The sequence below is a fragment of the Hippocampus comes genome, unplaced genomic scaffold (assembly GCF_001891065.2).
Source record: "Hippocampus comes isolate QL1 unplaced genomic scaffold, H_comes_QL1_v1.1 scaffold20, whole genome shotgun sequence".
Lineage (NCBI taxonomy): Eukaryota > Metazoa > Chordata > Actinopteri > Syngnathiformes > Syngnathidae > Hippocampus > Hippocampus comes.
This window is the reverse complement of record NW_017805462.1, coordinates 36,043-55,429: the sequence shown is the minus strand read 5'-3', so window position 1 is coordinate 55,429 and position 19,387 is coordinate 36,043. Positions and strand designations below refer to the sequence as shown.

Genomic DNA, 19,387 nt, shown 5'->3' with positions numbered 1-19,387 from the left:
GGAGATTTTGTTGCTTTTTGTCAATTCTCTCTCCCTGTTTATTTGAACTCGATTCGCAGACTCCATCGTTATTTATGATTCTGCTGTTAATCTGGTGGTATTAGTTTTAGCACTGCCATTGTGATTATTTGCACAAGGCTTCTCTGCTTTGTCTTGCCGCGCGTTTGGCACGTTGACCTGTTGGAATTCTTCAACTTCCTAAAGATCACTCAACTGGATTGTTTGACAAGTTTGGTTTTGAGGGTTGGAAATGTGTCAGCGTAATTAATAATCGTCGATCACCAGAGGACTGATGAATCTGTGCTTCCGCTCTTTTTATTTACAGGCCACCGGAGTTGGCGTACAAGTATGGCAATCTCAGCGAAGGCGTGTGCAAGCCGGGCTATGCGGGCGCCAAGATGACAAGCATCTATCCAAAGTGAGAGATTGCCTTTTTCACATTTAACACAAAAGTTGCCTTTTCTTCAAATCAAATGCGCAGATCACTACCGATGTGTAAGAAGTTTGATTAAAATGTCAAGATCTCTGTAAATAAGCAGTTTTTTTCATTTTGAGCTAATTGATGGAAAAAAACAAAAATTAGTAGATATGAATACCCACATGTATGATGCCATTCACAGCCAACTGTGCCTGAAGGCTTTTGAAATAGAAACAGAGAAACCCCCACATTCCTGTACAATCCCCCCCAGTTTCAGTCATGGGTCTATCATCTCGTTCCCAACCACAAAACTTGACTGTTGTCCTCATGATCCTCCTTTGACACAAAAGAATCATTGTCATTTGAATACAAGGTCCCCCATCTTTCTCCTATCAAATTTTGGATCTTCACAGACTTTCTCTGTGAGCTGCAGCAACCAACTTCCTGTCAATCGTACGATGACTCATCACCCGCTTCCTTGTACCCTAACCACACAGTCCAGAGAAACCTTCACGGCCTTCTGTGATGTCATATGCTCCTTTGATGAGGCTTAATGTTGCCCATGCAGTTTGATCTTTAGGACATAGTCCCACTAGGATCCTTGGCACAAGGCTAATAAACGGCATATTTTCTGGGACTTTTCACCAATGTATGACCAACATTCACATACAGTAGACTATTGGGGGGATGGAGTTGTCCATTAAAACAGTTTGTCCTTGAAATGAATGCACTTGTGCCCCCCAAAATACAATCGTTTTAAATAAATGAAAAAAAAATTTGGAAAAAGTTTTTACATTACTTTCAAAAATTGCTTTGATAGTCTCAAATTGCTTATGAAAGTGCCATCATCATATTGGGAGTTTTCCAGTAACCACGGAAATGGCTGCCTCCATCTCAATACTAAGGGTTAGTGCACTTGCTTTTGTCACCCCTATTATGTTTGGATGGAATAGTGAAGGGCTTGACAGATCCACCAGGCAAATGTCACCGTAGACTGTGTTTGTCTTATTTTGTTGGATCGAGCTGCAGCGTTTGATACGGTGGACCACAGCATTCTGCCAGCTTGTTTGCAGCACCAGGTGGGCATTAGTGGTAGGACTCCAGAGTGGTTTAGATCCTATTTGGCTGACAGGACGTTTTGTGTTAGCCTAGGTTGCTCTGAGTCCCGCTCTGCCTAATGGTGTTCCACAGGGTTCGATTTTGGGGCCCCTGCTGTTTTCACTGCATTTGCTGCCCTTCAGTCCCATTCCCAAGTATTTTCTTCCACTGTTGTGCGGATGACAGTCACATCTATGTTGCCCTGAGCAAAAAGAATTGGGAGCCGAGGTAAAAGCTGGAACCTCCAACTGAGCTCCCAGGACCCTTTTTGAAGGCTCGGATGGGAGAGGTTTTACGAACAGAAAAATCACACAGCACAACCTCGCATCCGTTGCATATATAAGCTAGATTTTTGGTGCTTCACGAGCCTCTTCGTTACAAGAGCTTTTAGCTTCTGTGTGCAATTACAAACTCCTTTTAAGGGAGAGGCATCAACTGTTTGCAGATTTTTGCTATTCGCAGCAGGGCCTGACCCCCCACCATGTGGGTTGACTTCATTCTGTTAAAATCAGCCATAGTCAGAGTGATATTATTGAATAATATTGTCTTTAAAATAAAATACACACCAATTTTGGATAGTCTGAGATAGAAAGTATATGAATTAGATGTCTTGTCCGTGTTTATAAACTACCCACTCAAATGTTATAAATTGCTCCTACCGATGAAATGTTTCCGGTAAATTAAAGCTTCGCGTAACAAGATAGACAAAGCAGTATTGTGTTAATGATGTCCTTCGTGGTAATGACTTGCTCTAATCAGCCACACGTGTCTCACATCAAAGTTGTGCACGACGCAGAACCCCCGACGGGAGCTCATTGATTACGACTGCATTCAACCCATCTGCACATGGGTCAATGTGCACAATTAGTCCAAACCCACACACTGTCTACATTTGTCTTGGGATAAATGAACACAGTTCGACACATTTTAATGAATACTCTATTGTTTGAAAAGGTTAAAAAAAATAATAAAAGGACTATTTTCAAATGTTTTTTTTTTTTCAGTGAGATTAATCGAAATGTTCCAGCGCTTTGTGAAAATAGGTGTGGCGGATAGTTCAGCTGTTAGGGGAAGAAAAACATAACCGTCAATAGACGGGTCCATGGCCTCTCCTTCTAATCTTCCGTTGTTTCCTCTAAGTTTGTCTTCTGACGCTCTGGCCCTTTACAGTCCAATTAATTCTCCGCACCTGCCACTTCTTTCAGTTTCACCACAAACTGTTTGGACCGGAGCCCTTAATCGAGTGTTGCCACTGAACTTGAAGTGACACGGTTATGAAAATATTGCCAGTGAGAGATGGCTTTTGCAAAGGAAATGAAGACAATGTGTTGTAGCCTCTTGGCTGTTTTGGGAGCCCTCACTTTTTCACAACAAGCGCCCCCTTCACCCCCTGTCTCTGTTTGTCAGTGACAGACTGTTGGTCTGGCATAAGTGATTTGCACGGGTCCTGTTTAATTTACAGGTCTGATGGGTTCATGAAAACCCTCCCCATTTGTTTTGCTAATTCTCACATGCATGCGCTGCTGTCCGGAAACGTCAAGAGGGCTGCTGCTTGTCCTCTCTTAATCGACCTCTCGGGCTCGCCCGCTTTGAAGCCGGAGCATAATGACGCTATCTAAAGACAGATTAGAAAAAGAGACTAGGTTGAAGTTGCAAGGTTTTCCTCTTAATTTCTGCCATGTTTGGTTGTTGTGCCGCTGAGCTCCAAATACCGTCGTTCTTGTGAACCACCCCCCCCCCCCCCCCCGGCCTTCTCGTTTTCGCCAAGACAACTCATAATCTTGCACTGTAGTGTCTGTATGAGCTCTACTTAGCCGTATACACTCGCTACAATCTCTGGGCTTGCGCCAGTGTGGATGATGGAAAGTCTTTTGGAGGATTTCCTGTCAGGGCATCAGTCAGCTGGACAATCTGCGGTTTCTTTCTGAGAGTTTTGGAACAATCTTGCACTACTGGAGATACATTTGTAGCACTCAATCGGTGCTCCTTCTGTCTCTCCCTTCCACGACTGTGCAAATAGTGTTACTGGGGTTGGTGTGTTGCCCACTACAAAATAAAAAAAATGCTAAACTAAGCAGGAATCATCAAAATGACTTGTAAATGTCACTGAGATGTTGAAACAAACAGCAACAAAAAAAAGTTTTGGCGCACCATCTGTTCTAAAATCTGAAAAGAGTGTCTTGCCTTCCCTGGTTTCCCCACATCAGCGGCAGGTCAAATAAACACACATCCATCCTGCAGCTCCAATGAAAAAGGTGACCCGTATCTCAGCAGTCTCGTTTCGGGTGTGACTCTCAGGAAATGGCTGCCTTTGATCCCCCCCCCCCCCACCATCAATTTGTCATCGAGGGACAAATACAGACACACAGGATAAGAGAGAAGCGATAGTGGAATTTACAGGTCACGTAGTTAATTAAAAACATTGGCCTCAAGGTCTGTTTTATTTTACTATTTTGTGCTTGCTTTCATGGTGCTCTTTAGACAGGAGGCGAAGTGTGTTTGGGTCGATTTACGGTGAAATAAACGATCCAGATAGGATGTTTCTTGCTGGAATAGGTTTAGGTTCATCGGAGCAAATAAACTCATCCGCTGCACTTTTCCTTCCTCCCTTGTCTGACTTACAGGTTCACAAAAGCAGCGCCCATGTTTCTTGACCAAAACTTCAAACGTCTCACAAAAGTCAGCAATTACTTGCCTCCTTTTGGATTCAAAACACAAGGTAAGAAATATTCATTGTTTCTGGCCTCCCTTTGTGCCAGCTATTGTATCGTTCCTGAATAGTTTGTTCCCAAAGCTGGTCCCCGATGATGATGATATCTCACTCCCTTTTTCTAGTGTCGATGCTGTTTTATTTTTAACCATCTGAGTGAGATCTTTGAGTTGAAATACGCTTTGCGTTCAAAAGAAGAGTTGACCTCATCCGCCGCCTATCTAGATATCACTGAATCGAGTCCGATAATGAGAGCGAAATGCCTGAAACGTTTCCGATACAAAGCCACTTTACGATGACATTGGCTCAGAGGACAAAACTTTCCACAGGCCTCGGTTTTATGTGCTTCGAAGCATTGCTACAATGAATGCAATCTTTGTGTTCTTCCAGAGTTTTTTTTTTGTGCAATCCACAAACGCATGTCACTGTGCTTATCAGTTGGGCACTCTCTGTGTAAGCTTTACACCTGGCCTCTCTTTTTTTCTCTGCGGAACACGATGGCAGTCGGGTTACCCTCTTTCGTGGTTGTCAGGTGCGGGCGTTAACAAGCGTGTCTTGAATAGAATGCCGCACGGCCATAGTTTCCATAGGGATGTAACGATTCACTCGAGCCCCGATTCGATGTTTGATTTTTTTTTTTTTTTTTTTTTTTTTTTTAGCCCAGTTCGATTTTATTTATTCATTATTTTTTTTGAACAAAATGTATGACTCAATTTATAACCAGAATATGGTTTTAACTTTAACATCTGCATTTTGTCCTTGTTTCAAGCAGTGACTTTTTTTTTGTAACTTTATAAAAACTTGAAAATGAACCAATCATTTTGTGACTGTTTAACTACATTTTTGTATTATCAGTGCTTTGTTAGTGCCAGAACTAAACATGAAAATCTACAATGGAGTTGACTTTTATCAATAAAAATCCTTTTGCGATCAAAATTTCAATCAATATATTAAGCATTTTAAATTGATTTTTGATGAATAGTTACGTCCCTAAAGTTTCAATATAACGAAAGACGCACTCTCAATAGTTTTTCTATGCTTAGAATTTCTATGTACCGTGTTTTCCATACTACAAGGCGCACCTGAAAAGCATTCAGTTTTCTCAAAAGCCGGCAGTGCGCCCTATAATCCGATGCACCTTGTATATGGATCAATATTCTGATTTCTTGGACGTAGTTTTTTTTTTTTTTTTTTTTAATGTTCTGTAAAGTGCTTTGTTACAGCTGCAGCGGTTGTGAAAGCTCTATATAAATAAAGCCGTATTGTATTCCCTTTAGTGTAGCTCCATCTAGTGGATGCATAATGCAACCACAGCCGCTATTGTAGCTTCTATTCTATGTGCCCAATATCTGAAAAAGTTTTAAAATAGGACATTCACTGAAGGTGCGCCTTATCGTCCGAAGCGCCTTATACTGCAGAAAATACGGTATTCTATATATCTGTTCATCGATCGTGAACCGGTGACGTATAAGGTGACAGGCAGATCAACAAAGTCCTGTTCAGTTCGATCGCAGAAGTTGCACCAAACCTACAATAGTCACCTGCTGCTGTTCATTCACACACAGAATAAATAACTTCCTGTGAGTATCCGGATTTCAAATGAGTGCCTTTGCTCAATCAAGGATGAGAAACGTTTTCATTTAGTCTATTTGAAATGTGAAAATATTGTGTTCTGGGCGCACATGATAACTCGTAATGTGGCTCAGTCGTGTCTGTGACCTCCACTTGCCCGTATGCACTTTGACGCAACGTCTGGGCATGCTCCTTATGACATGTTCAAATAAACAGTTCCTACATAATGAAGTACCTGCATTTCATGAATTGTCCTAAAGCTCTGCAGTGTTACGGCTGTTGGATGATGCAGCCAGATGGAATGCACTCACTCGCTTGCTGTTTTTGGCTGTCGGAGTACGATGTTAACGGTAGCCGTGGCGTTATGTCACGCTGCAATTAAGTGAACTGACTCTGACTTTGCATCTAGCCCGCATTTGGCTCGAATATAGTCCGGCTCACCCACAAGATTGAATCCCAAATGGACCGATAACTATTGAAAAAGCATTTGGGAGATTTCTGTTGTCAACATTTGAGTTGCATCAGAAGACCCACAAAAAGTACTTTCCTCTCTTGATGTATTATACTGTTGAGGCTGCGGTACTTCTAGCAAATAGTCAGTGTTTTACGTGTCGCCCGATACTTCCAATACTAATCCTCTTTGTTGCCATTAAAGCGTTTTGTCATTCAAGCGCAGTGTTGTGGCCATTTGTCTCTGCTTGTGTCATGACACGTACTCGACGGAAATGTTTACAGTCGGGTATTTGCAACGATTATCATAACTATCATGTCATCCCCTCTGGAAAGCGAATCTTACCCGTTGAGATTTGTCACGATGACCTGCTTGGATCCAGGTGTGGTCCTTAAGCATGTGTTTATGCTGCTCAAGGGCGATGCTTGATGCCAGACATCGACACCACATCCAAACAATGGCGCCGCGGTGCTTTTCTCTCTTGCCGTCAGCAGGTTAATCATTTCGCTAGTGAAAGGGGTGTTGTGTAATGTCGAAAACACTTTGTCGAGGCTCCCTGAATTCCTTTATCGTAATAAAGCCATTTTTTCTTCATGCTTTTTTTTGTGACCAAAACAACATCGGGCGTTTGATGCTTGTATGGTGACAGTGAATTCAACTCATTTAACAACCTGCACTAGTTTGGAAGATAGTGAACAATTCTTCTTCTTCTTAAAAAAAAAAAAAAAAAAAGAGGCTTGATGCTGTTTATTGCCGCTTTGAGTTGAAGTTTACTGTCGAACTAAACAAAGCAAAGAACTGCACGTTGTGTATTGAAAACAACCACATAACTTTGCTTGCCCAAGTAAACAAACAACCAAAATTCCTTCGACGGGCTAACGAACTCTTTAAGCAATTGATGTTTGAACACAAAGGGTGGGACAACAAATGTAGACAGAATACCATACCCACAGCAAAATTGTTGATGCGCTGCAAAGAATAACGAATCATTCTGCAGCTTATTGGAAAAGCTGCGACTGTCGCCTTGTGTATTCATGTTTGCAAAAATGCTGAGGTGGCGTGCACAACAGGAGGAGCAGCACAATGTCCATTAAGTTGAAGTTTAAAAAAATGTGGCTAAAGCTGTTCAGTTCTTTATATTCTATTTATTGTCATGACAGGGTACATAAGTATAGACTGGAATGTATTTTTTTAAATTAATTTCAACGTAGAAAGATGATTTGAGATAAGACTGCTTTGAGTTACAAGTGCAGTCATGGAATTAATTCAATTCGTATCTTAAGGTGCCACTGTCTTTTGTTTTTTTTTTCAACTCTAATCGACTTTCGGATATGACGGATAAAAAGAACTATCTGTGCGAGGGGCCTAAACATTGAACGTGCCATGCTGAAAACATGACACTTGCACAAAATGCCGTCGAACATGGCCGGCGTGTCTGCTCTGACTAAACATCCCCTTTTGCCACACCCTGCTATCACAGGGCTTCTCGCCATGCAGGGAGATGAGCTCAATATCAGCCCACTTAACTCGCACGTGTTTGAAAACGGCATTCCTCCCCGCGTGCTTTTAAGGAGCGTTTCGACAAAGTACATCGACCCACATACCTTTCTGAACCCGACATATCATTGTCTCCTCGGTTCACTTCTCGTAAGAACTCAGCCCCCACGCTTTTCATAACTCCCCTCTATTTCTGAGGGTTGATTTGGTCACTCCTTATCTGCTCATTGAATAAACGGAGAGAGGTGTTCTCTGCTCCGGCTGTGCTTAAGACCACCTAGTTTGCGCTACCTGTCGTTGTATGTGAAGTCCTGTTGGCATTTTGTTGACCCAGATGCTATAATGTCTTTTGTATTCATGATAGAATTTTTTTTCTTTCTTCCCCAGAAAGAATCATTGACAGCATTTTAACGACCACCAAAAACTTTGGACTAGGAGATGAACTGGACAGGTAAATTGTACTCACTTCAAAAAAAAAGAAACTTTTTCACTTAATCTCAGCTAATAATCCTCGCTTTCTACATTTTAGTCTCAGCTGTAAAAAATGCATCATCGTGGGCAACGGCGGTATCCTGTCCAACAAGTCTCTGGGCTCACGTATCGATGACTATGACGTCGTGGTCAGGTGAGACATGCAACAAGTCGCCATAGCATGTCGCTCTTAATTTGAAAAGCTTTATTTGAATGCCTGTCGGTAAACTATACGTTCTCGCTTAACTGTAAGCAACAGCCATATGCTTCTAAATTAATTGCTTGTTGCCAAAGTATTTATGACCTTGGCCTATGACCTGACCTAAGCTTTCAAACTTAGCTTGTAGCAGCCGTGTGCACATTTTCAGCATGACGTCTTTGATCCACTGGTGAAAGGACACTTTGATTCTCTCCTCTTTCGCCTATAACTGCTTCAAACAACAAAGTGTATGCAGAAAAAGTGGTTGAGGTTGCACGACTGTCTGTGTCTTATGTGTTGTGTTGTATCATTTTGTCATTTTATGTTAACTGTTCTTTTGATGGCGGCGCGGGCACCCGCAGCGGCTCCTCCCTCTCCTGTGGTTGAGAGGAAAGTAATTTTATCTGTGCTGTATGTTGCACATGCAGCACATTTGACAATAAAGTTGACTTGAACTTGAACTGTATCTCATTGAGCAGAAAGCCCCCCACACCCCCCATTACACCATCAGATGTGACACCTGCCATTTGGCTGTTTCGATGGTCAAAATATCTTGGAAAAATTAGACATTGTGCTTATCCTCAACTGACTATTTGCATCCAAAGCTCATCTTGACATATGTCATTTGTCTTCCAGATTGAACGAAGCCCCGGTGGCTGGTTATGGTAAGGATGTAGGGACCAAAACCACAATAAGAATTACCTACCCAGAGGGCGCCATCCAGAAGCCGGAACTCTACGAAAAGGATTCACTTTTTGTTTTGACTGCTTTCAAGCCATTGGACTTCAAGTGGCTTCGACAGATGGTCTTCAAGGAGAGACTGGTAAGAACATAGTTGTGAATTTCAGGCGTTTTGCCTTCCCGCCGTTAAGATGGGCGATGTGAAAGGCGCTTTTGACACAAAGGTACAGCGAACAGATTGTTAATTGCGTGCCAAACAATTTCCTTTTCAATAATATGAAGTGCTTCACCGTTGTTATTTCACTCGCTCTGTATTTATATTTATTTCCCATCATTACCGCCATTAGACCAACACGATTATGCTGCTTGAGTTGTTTATCTGCGTTATGTTCTCTTTTTAGCAAAACGTAACAGCCTAACCGCCTGTTACATTCTGTCCATTCCTTCAACTGGGAAATTCTTAAGCGGACATCTTGAATGTTAACACGATTGTGGAGATGTATTAGATGGTTTAAATTTTCAAGAAAGATCACTTGAGGAATTACAAAAAAAAACAATGGCAAGCATGCAAGCCTTTCTCTTCTCTCTCTAGTAATAGCTGATTTTTCAGATTTGTGAAATGCTCTCAATGGTCTTGACTGAGCGTATTGTGTCCTTATCTCTTTGACTTATATCAGACAATTCCCTTTTTCAATGGTGTTATCACCGCCCTATTCACGGTCACTCGAAAGCTGTCTGGAACATTCCGAATATCTCTACAACTGAGATTATTTCAAGGCTCGGCAGTGGACAATGGACTGCTTCACAAAGTCTTATTAAAATTATATCGGCGCCAAAGGGACTAACGCATTGATGCTGTCCAACAAAAAGCAGCAGTCTTCAGACTCGGAAGCTGTTTTTTTTTTTTTTTAATCAGAGGAGGGGAAAAAGCGCACGCACAACATTTGGAAATGTTATATTTATATATATATTCACTAATCCACAGAGGTCACTCATTTTCATCCAAAAAGAAGACCACTGTGAGTCTTGAAGCCAGATATGAGAAACCTGATTTCACCTTGAGAGAGGATGTGTGACTTTGAGTATAGTTTATAATGGTCATGACTGAGGCAAGGACCAAAAATGATGAAATACGCTACATATTATATGAAAGAATTAGCGTCTGGATGGAAAGGGCACGGGGCGGTTTAAGATGTGTGCAAAGTCAAAAGAAAAGAGATGTGATGCGATAACAGTGCAGTGCGTTGTCATGGTCGTGCAAAATGGAAGAAACCAGCTTGGTTGTTTGGACACATAGACGGTGTAAAGGCCTGCCCGGCAGAATGGATCTGGCCTCTAGATTTCAACTCTGCAGTCTTGGAGATACTAAACGAGAATATTTTTCATCAGGTTGTGCCTCGTCACGGCGATGAGAGTATGGAAGAAAAGACATGCCAGAGCTGCCTATTTCCTGTATCATGCCCTTTTACAAATTACTCATCTCAGTGAGTGCTTCCAAAATCTGAGCACACTAAACTAACGTTTATGGAAGCGATATTAACAACTTATATTTTTAATGGCCAATGTGTCCTTCAAAAAACATACACACACACACACACACACACACATACACACACACTTAGAACCTCCTGTCAACTCATAAGGTGTATCCAATTGTTTTTTTTGTCACGCTTAATGTGTGCTAAATATGTTGGAGCTTGAATCGAGCCTTTGGGACCTTTTTTCCAAAACAAAACTTGCTGCTGTGGCAACAATATCGGTTTACAATTCAAAGTGGCTTTTCAGTCCTAGCGCTGGTTTTAAAGCAATTGTAGTCTTGTTAAAGGACTTTTATCCTGGCTTTGTTTAACCCGACTCACACCTAAACCTCGCTAATACTGTACATCGGAAACGTAAACACAAGGAGATGCTATTGTGCGTATGCACGTGTCCTTTCACACATTTCTAGCAGTAATGCATAATTCGTTATACCAGATACAGTCTCTGGTTGCAGCACACCGGAAGATATGCGGTGCTCAGTTGCTTGATGTGCAAGCACAAGGAGATGCTATTGTGCGTATGCACGTGTCCTGCGTGCCCCTCGTTCACACGTTTTCACACATTTCTAGTAGTAATGCATAATTCGTTATACCAGATACAGTCTCCGATTGCAGCACACCGGAAGATATGCGGGGCTCAGTTCCTTGATGTGCAAAGTCGTGAACTAAAAAAAAAAAAAAAAAAAATACAGTCAAACCTCTTTTTTCTAACATCTCTGTTATCGACCAAATGGGATTTAAAAAAAAAAAAAATACAAACCTCGGTTTTCTAACGTCTCTGTTATCGACCAAATGGGATTTCGACCAGAAAATTGGAGATTTTTATGCCTCGGATTACGACCGAAAACCGGTTTTCGACCAAAGTGAGCAAACGCAAATATGCCACTCGGCTTCCTTAAACAAGGAAGTGACGCTTCCTTGTGAGCAAACGCAAATATGCCACTCGGCTTCCTTAAACGAGGAAGTGACTAACGTTCATTGTGAGCAGACATGTTTGTTGTGATTTACGCAAATCTGATGGTTTTTTTGGTTTGTTTTTTTCTAATAGTGTATTAACCCCTAATCATGGGCTAATAAAATAATTTTGGTCAGACATGTTTGTTGTGATTTACGCAAATCTGATGGGTTTTTTGGTTTGTTTTTTTCTGCATAGTGCATTAGCCCCTAATCATGGGCTAATAAAATAGTTTTGGTTTTCGAACAAATCGCTTTTCGAACAGCCTTCTGGAACAGATTATGGTCGAAAACCGAGGTACGACTGTAGTTCACTTCAGTCGGATTTGGCCCCGTTGCTCGGTGTGCGGCGGGCCTTAGCATATTATGAACCATTTTTGTTGGAAAATAACCATCTGAAAAGGGTTTAGAGGGTGAGTCTGGGAATGTATAAAATATGCTCCCAGTGAAACGCCAACTAGCATCCCTCCCATTTGCTCTTTTCATTTTGCCTTTTAGAGAGAAAGCTTTCATGTAACTTTGTTGTTTTTTTCTTTGCAAAACCTTTAGAATAACAGCTAGAGGGGCTGTATGGGGCCTTTTCAATCTCTACAGGGCTTATGAAAGCTACTGCAGGCCCCAATTATTCTTTTTTTTTTTTCTTTTTTCTTTTTTTATTAAGGATAGTGCATTCAGTACAACGCAGCATCGTCCATTGTCTGATTTAGCCGCTGGTCAGTGAGCTCGCGTCTGCTGTGGCATCATCTCGGATGACCTCACAAAATGAGAGTTTCTGAGGCAATCGTACAATCTTTCATTCTGTGTGACCCCTCTGCCCAACCCACCAACACACTTCGCTCACATGACATTGGCTTGAATAGGTTAAAAAAACCCAAAACAAAACATGAATTACTCCTTCAGTAGGCTTTATTTGGACAACCCAATGTGCCTCTTGCCTACTGATACCCTTCATATTTTTCATTTCGCTCTGTCGTCTGACCCCACGTGTGCAGCAGCCGGGTTGATTGCTGTTTACACGAGTGATAACAATCACCGAAATCATGTTTGTCTATTTCAATTTTTTTTTTTTTTCCTTTCAGTGTTACCCACAGTGCACATTTGCGGTTCATGCGCCGATAGCCGCAGTTGTTTGTATCCACGGTCACGTTTTTAAACGGAATCAGAGCAGGAAGGTGAAAGTTTGGTGTTCTGTCGCTTTGTACTCTGTCGGTTCTGTCGGTTTCTAGTCTTTGATATGTTTAGACGTGTCTTGCGGGATACATTTTTCCCTTGCAAGCAGGTTTTTGCCAATCGGTCCCCATGAACTCGGCTCGAACAACCTTCAAAGAGCTGTAATTGTGTTTGTTAGTACTTCAGTCTTTTTTTTTTTTTTTTTAACTGGCTTTAAATCCACCTTCCGGAATCCACTCCACCTCAATGTTCGGACCACTCCGTGGTAAACAGCATCTCGTGCAACCACATCCTCAGACGGTAATTTTCCAAGACTGGAATTGCAAATTATACCATGGTGGCTTGTCAAGGAATTCAGGGGCATCTTCTTTATGTCACGTATGTAATCAGCTTATTCCAGAGAACCAAATAAAATGAGTTTTTTTCCAAACCTTCTAGAAGATGCCTTTGGATTTGTTGGCACGTGAAAGCTGTGGTGGCTTCATCCGCTATTTTTACTTTGTGTCCTTTCTATATGGCACATGTGTCAAACTCAAGGCCCGGGGGCCAGATCTGGGCCGCCATATCATTTTATGTGGCCCGCGAAAGCAATTCAAAGATGGCAACTTTCATGATGCTTGCTAAAATCGCGACCAACATTTCAAATTCTCATTTGTAATAAATAAGAGTGATACTGGAAGCATGTTCTTGTTACCAAACCCCTCATTACAGTAACTTTAACAATAGGTTAATGAACATTTATTCTTGACTTCTTCATATGGTTTCAGTCATAACGGCCCCACAAGGAAAACGGTAACTAAAATGTGGCTCGTGACAAAAATGAGTTTGCCACCCCTGCTATATGGAAATCATCTTGGTGCAAGCAAGCAATACGTGTGTTTCTATTATATTTTGGCTCAGTTATTAATTTTGAAGCCAAAACAGCACACTTTGTACTTTTGATTTTTTTTTTTTTTTCAAACCTTTATTTAAGAGCACCATTAATGTGTTTGGCTTACGTTAATATATTTTTTGAGAATCAAGCCTCTGGTTTTGATGAACACGGTACTGTATTTTATTTTTGGTCATTATGATGGTCCCTTGAGAGGTATTTTTTGATGTGGCGTTTGGTGTAGGAAGTTTGAAAATAACCAATATTTTTGGGAGAGGGATATTTTGCGGAGCGTATGAATTGCCCGATTTTCCAGTAGAATAAAAGGAATAGATTTCCCATTGTGAATTGCTGCCCATTTTCCATTTTAGTAGTCATTCACTTTAACCTTCATTCCCATAACACGCGTTTGATCCCCCCCACTTCTCCTGGCTTATACGAGGTCTCCTCGCCCTTTGACGAGATCTTGAACTAATCCCAAGCATTAAGCGCTTTGGTGACGATTTCTATAGCCGTGATTTTCCTTACAAATAAACCGTGCGCTTGTAAATCCTGCATTCTAAGTCGACACAGAGAGACTGAAACTTGGAATGGTATTATAACAGGCATTGAAACCAATTAGGGTGCACTTCAACAAAGTTGGGCGACATTTACGAGACTAAAGGATGATCAAGACTAAGATCTATTTTTCAAGTACCAGCGTCGACCAATCAAGAAGATGGTCTCGGGTTGCTATGACAATGACAAACACACAGTTGGGTCTTCATGAGAAGCATCATTGGTTGTTCCTCTTAGCAGAGATGGGCACTTTACCCTATTTTGCCGCTCTGTCCGCGACCTGGGTACCCTTCAGTCATTGTCCCTCCGTACTTATTCATATAATAATCGTCCTCCGTCTTTGTCCTCCCCCCCTCTCCGGGAAAAAAAAAAAAAGACATTGTCCGTGCATGACGCCGTGGGACAGAGGCATGAGACAGCACTCACTTTGCTCCATACATTCGCGTAGCACTGCCATCTTGAATGGCACTTTTTATGACAACCGCAAGCATTATCATACACCACGTTTACATGACATATACAAAGACGCCTTCTTGAGTGTTAAGCTTGCTCAGTTTTACGATATTATTCGCCAAATTTATATCTAATAATTCAAGCCACATACAGTATGGCGGATGGGCTGACGTACGGTATGGTATATAGCGCAATGTGTACCACAACAGCAGATTCTCGATTGTCCACACAAAGTAACGTATCGATGTTAGCGAATTTAATACAGCCTGCCATCACTAGTTAGAATGTATCGGAATGCAAAAGTCACCGATGGATGTGTAGAAGGTGAGGATGGCAACCCTGAGCGGACAAAAAGAATACCTGAACCTTACTGTGTTTACCAATGCAAAATCGTTTTTTTATCTGATTAATTCATGGCATAATCGGTAGAAATTTCCTTTCTATCCATACATTTTGTGATTAGATTTATTATTTTTTAAATACATGCCCCAAAAAACGCGCATGTTGCATTTTTTTGGGCCAAGTGCAAAAAAAAAAAACCCAAACTGTCATTAGGAGACCTCATTATTCATTCCAAAACGAAGTCTTCATTGTGAAGCCTTGAGCGTTCCTGATTGTTTGGATTACTTTTCCACCTCATTGACTCTTAATAATAGTACTCCGATACTTTTCCTGATCATGTTGACGTTACCGTGGATTCGTCTTAATTGTATCATTGACCGTAAGGAATCAGCTCTTACAACTATAACCACCAGAATGCTCAGTTTATCCTTATGTAATCTATTTTATTTTTAGTATCTATATACAAGCTTTGGCACTATAATTTGCCAGGCTTGACTCTATCTGTTTATTGCCTAGCCTGTTGTGTATTTTATGATTATTATTTTTTTTTTTTTTTCACACAGATTTCCCCAATCAAGACCATTTCTCCCATAGGAGCAAAAGTCAACTTGGCCGTTGAGCGCAAGTGAAAATGTAACGCATTTAGTTTCGCAGAGAAAGTGTTGTAGTTTTCCATCTTACTTTACTTTGCAATTCCCAGCTTGTTTTAACAGGTGCTTTACCGAAAAAGCAGACACCTGCACGTACTGACTAATGTCCAACTCCCATTTAACCATAAACAATTGCAGGACAAGAGAAAAACTCTTTCCTGTCCGAAGCCCAGTTTGGCATCAATCCAAGCTTAGGACTACCGCGACACTCTTCTGTCCACCTTTGAAGCATGTGTGTCAAGTGAGTGAGTGGTCTTGAGACACTTTAGCAGTTTCCTGCTCTGATTGTGTTCAAATGCCACTGGCGCAGCGGCGTTTCTCTTGTCTAAGACACTCGCACAGGGCTAAGCAGTCAAGCTAAGTGGAGGTAACATCCTGTTCCCTTGAGGCTGTTTGCGAAAGCCTTTTGACTGCGACTCCCGGCTGGCCTCGCTACTTCTTTTCAGTCTTCGACAACGTACAACTCGCATTTAACCTTTTTAATATTACTTACTGAACTCTTAACCGCACGGTGGTGCTCGTAATTCTTTGCGTGACCATCTTTGTGAAGTCAAACACTCGTATCTTCTTAAGTTGCCACTCTTTGGGGGATCACTTGGAAGCTTTTCGTAGCTTGTCGTAGAATAAAGAAAAATACGCTTGACTCTCTGTATTCCGCGTAACCAAGATGTGTACGCGTCCACACGTTGCTAAATAGATTTCTGGCAAACACAAGCTGTGTTGACAGGAGAGATGAGCTGTTGTTCCTGTTGCAGCTTGCCAAGAGCACAGAGCTGGGCCTCCGTTCAAAAAGAGCCGCCGCTGTTGTTGAATCCAGCAGACTTGTTTTGCCGCTGCCAACACACACTCCCGCGCGCGCACACACACACACGCACGCACGCCAAGCACACAGTCATGCATGTGGCGATATCAAAGGTAAGTGAGCAAGCGCTTATTTGAACAGGTGATTCCCATTTACATCTTATCATCCGGCTGGCTTTATTTCCTTGTAGGAAGTCACACGATTGGCCAAGTCAATCACGCACTGCCGGATTGTGATTTGGTCATTTTGTTTGTCCTCTTTCTCGAGGGTTCTTTGCCGTTTTGTCTAATTGACTGATGAGAACGAGTGCAATTATTCTGTTCAGGCGGCACTGCCTGTCTGTCTAACTGGAAGCCAGTTAGACAGACAGGCAGTGCCAAGCTCCTAATGCTGATTACTTTACATTAAAAAAAAAAAACAAGTCTTGGTCGCCACAATTCCCTCACGTCGAGGTGTGATTTGAATCACTTCCTTTGAAATGCCATATTCAACCTTTTGATGTCAGTTCTCTCACTCACACTCACAAGGAACGAAAAATTGGTACAGTTGTGTACCGGTATCAATTCGCAGGTACCGGCAACCAGATCCGAACCGGTTTACGCTGATGGGTAATTTCATATGTAAATTCAAAGAAACGCTGCGTCTGTCACTCACATTCACACTGAAGAGTTAAAATAATGCGCAGCAGAGTGTACCAGAGCGCTAATGCTTGCCAAAATGCACGTTCTGGTTGGAGCTGTTTTTCGTACTATTTTCGTACAAGTTTATGCACGGTTGTGCGAACATTTTCTCCGCCCGCCGGGAATTTCGAGACTGACGAAACAGATAGCTGTTTCAAGTGCCTTTCATCCCTCGCATAAAAGACAGACGACAGCGGGAGCCGCGCGCGCGCATAAAATGGACTTCCTCTTCTGTTTTACGCATCAGAGGGCTTGCGTTGGAGGAATTGCAACTCGCTGGAAATCGCCATGTTAGTGCAAATCTGCAATCATTTATTTTTTTTTGAGTTCTGAATGAACCCTTTTTTGTGTGTTGCTAAAAAAATGTTTTAAAAGTCTTCCCCTTGCCAGTTATGTTCTATCCTAAAGCAGTGGTTCTTAACCTTGTTCGAGGTACCGAACCCAACCGGTTCATATGCACATTCACCGAACCCTTCATGAGTGAAAAATAACAAATATGACTTTTTACAAATTCAAGACATTAAAAAATGCATTTAGTAAAAACGGGGAAAAAAAAGGAAATAAAATTTCAAGACACACGTATAAGATTTTAAAGATTTTACGACGTACTATCACGACAGTCACACGTTGACTGTGGCGCGAACAAAATTTTCCGCAACACTGATTGGACAAGCAATGTCATGTGATCATCTGCAGCCAGTGATGGCCAAGCGGGCGTGTCATAACTAATTGACATGTTGAGTCGGGTATGTCTTAACCTCCATGGCAGAGGCTCCGTCGAACCCCTGAGACCGACTCACCGAACCACATGGGTTCGATCGAACCCAGGTTCAGAACCACTGACCCAAAGCTCGTCTTATTTTAACATGAAATGCATTTTTGTCTTTTTTTTCTTTTCTTTTTTTTTTCTTCTATTCTGCCTGGATGACCCCAGCGAGGTACCGAGGGTTTTTGGAAGTCAGTGGCCCAGCACGTCCCTCGCGAGCCCAGCGAGATGAGAATCCTCAACCCTTATTTCATTCAAGAGGCTGCCTTCCAGTTCATCGGGCTGCCCTTTAACAACGGCATCATGGGAAAAGGGGTAAGTCGCATGCCGGCACAACACTTGCAGCTTCGCGATGAGCCAGCAGTCAAGAATTACCACCATTAATCTTGGAAATTGGCTTATAATTTTCCCTAATCTTTGTGGAAGGACAGAATCAGGAATTGTTTCGGATCACAGGGAAGAGACAAAGTATCCACCTTCCACAAGTGATTGAGAGTTGGCAGTTGTCGGAGCACAAAATGCTCCCACCTGGCTTGTAAGTTATCTTTAAAGAGTAAGGAAAAAAATGGGGTTGAGGCTGAGGAGAAGGAATTCACATGAATGAATCCGGCCACATTTTTTTTTCATTCTTTTCATTCATTCAATCATTTGAGTACAGTGTATTATTGTCACTGAGCCAAATAGTTGACATTTTGCTTCCAGTTTTTAAGCAAAAAAAAAAAAGAAGAAGAAAGAGAGAGAGACTAAAATGGTGACACACAGTTTTAAACGCTTTAGTTCCGTATTTGAGTTCGACATACCGTAGTGTTTGCTCGTGTGTAATGTCTTTCAAAATCAATGTCTAAATTCACCTTCCCGGCTCTTCAATTGAATTCCCATTCTTGGAATCAATTGTCTAGCGTTGAGGCAGTGAATCTCAGCGATTGGACTTTGTGCGTGCGTGCGTGTGTGTGTGTGCGAGCGCGTGTGTGTGTGTGTGTGTGTGTGTGTGTGTGTGTGTGTGTGGAAAGTAAAGCAGGACTGTTCTCGGCGAACATCAGCCAGGCACAATCCTGTGAGGCTCTCGGAACACCCCTTCGTGAACCCAACATGTGTTCAACATGTGGGCATCTGATCGGAGTGTGTTTCTGCTCATTCGTATTAGCACATTTGTATTTCCGCGTATCATTGTATTTTGCTGTCTAACGCTGCAGGGTTTTACGCTCAGGTCTTGCCCCCCACCCCCACCCACCCACCCCCGCTGCCCGGCCCTTCAGCCCTCTTTCCCCAGATCTCCTTTTGACCATCATACTGTATGTTTATGTATGTAGAAATGAATGGCTAGCTTGATTGGTTTTTTTTGTATGGTGTGTGTGTTTGTTTTTGTGTGTGTGTGTGTGTGTGTGTGTGTGTGTGTGTGTGTGTGTGTGTGTGTGTGTGTGTGTGTGTGTGTGTATGAATTAATCTGTATCAGAGCACACAGTAGGGGGTTGGCCAGCTGCTTGTTCAGGTCCACCTACCCCGAGG

The 19,387-nt window shown here is 42.1% G+C and overlaps 1 protein-coding gene across 4 annotated transcripts in view; it reads left to right on the top strand.

Moving 5' to 3' along the window:
- st3gal3b (ST3 beta-galactoside alpha-2,3-sialyltransferase 3b) overlaps positions 1–19,387 on the top strand; it is a 47,738-nt gene that overhangs the window by 18,791 nt on the left and 9,560 nt on the right. For all 4 annotated transcript variants that reach the window (XM_019875048.1, XM_019875047.1, XM_019875045.1 and 1 more), the window contains 6 exons: positions 326–418; positions 4,141–4,235; positions 8,134–8,197; positions 8,276–8,371; positions 9,053–9,239; positions 18,050–18,196. In XM_019875048.1, coding sequence (XP_019730607.1) covers positions 326–418; positions 4,141–4,235; positions 8,134–8,197; positions 8,276–8,371; positions 9,053–9,239; positions 18,050–18,196 — 682 coding nt within the window. The remainder of the gene's footprint in view (positions 1–325; positions 419–4,140; positions 4,236–8,133; positions 8,198–8,275; positions 8,372–9,052; positions 9,240–18,049; positions 18,197–19,387) is intronic.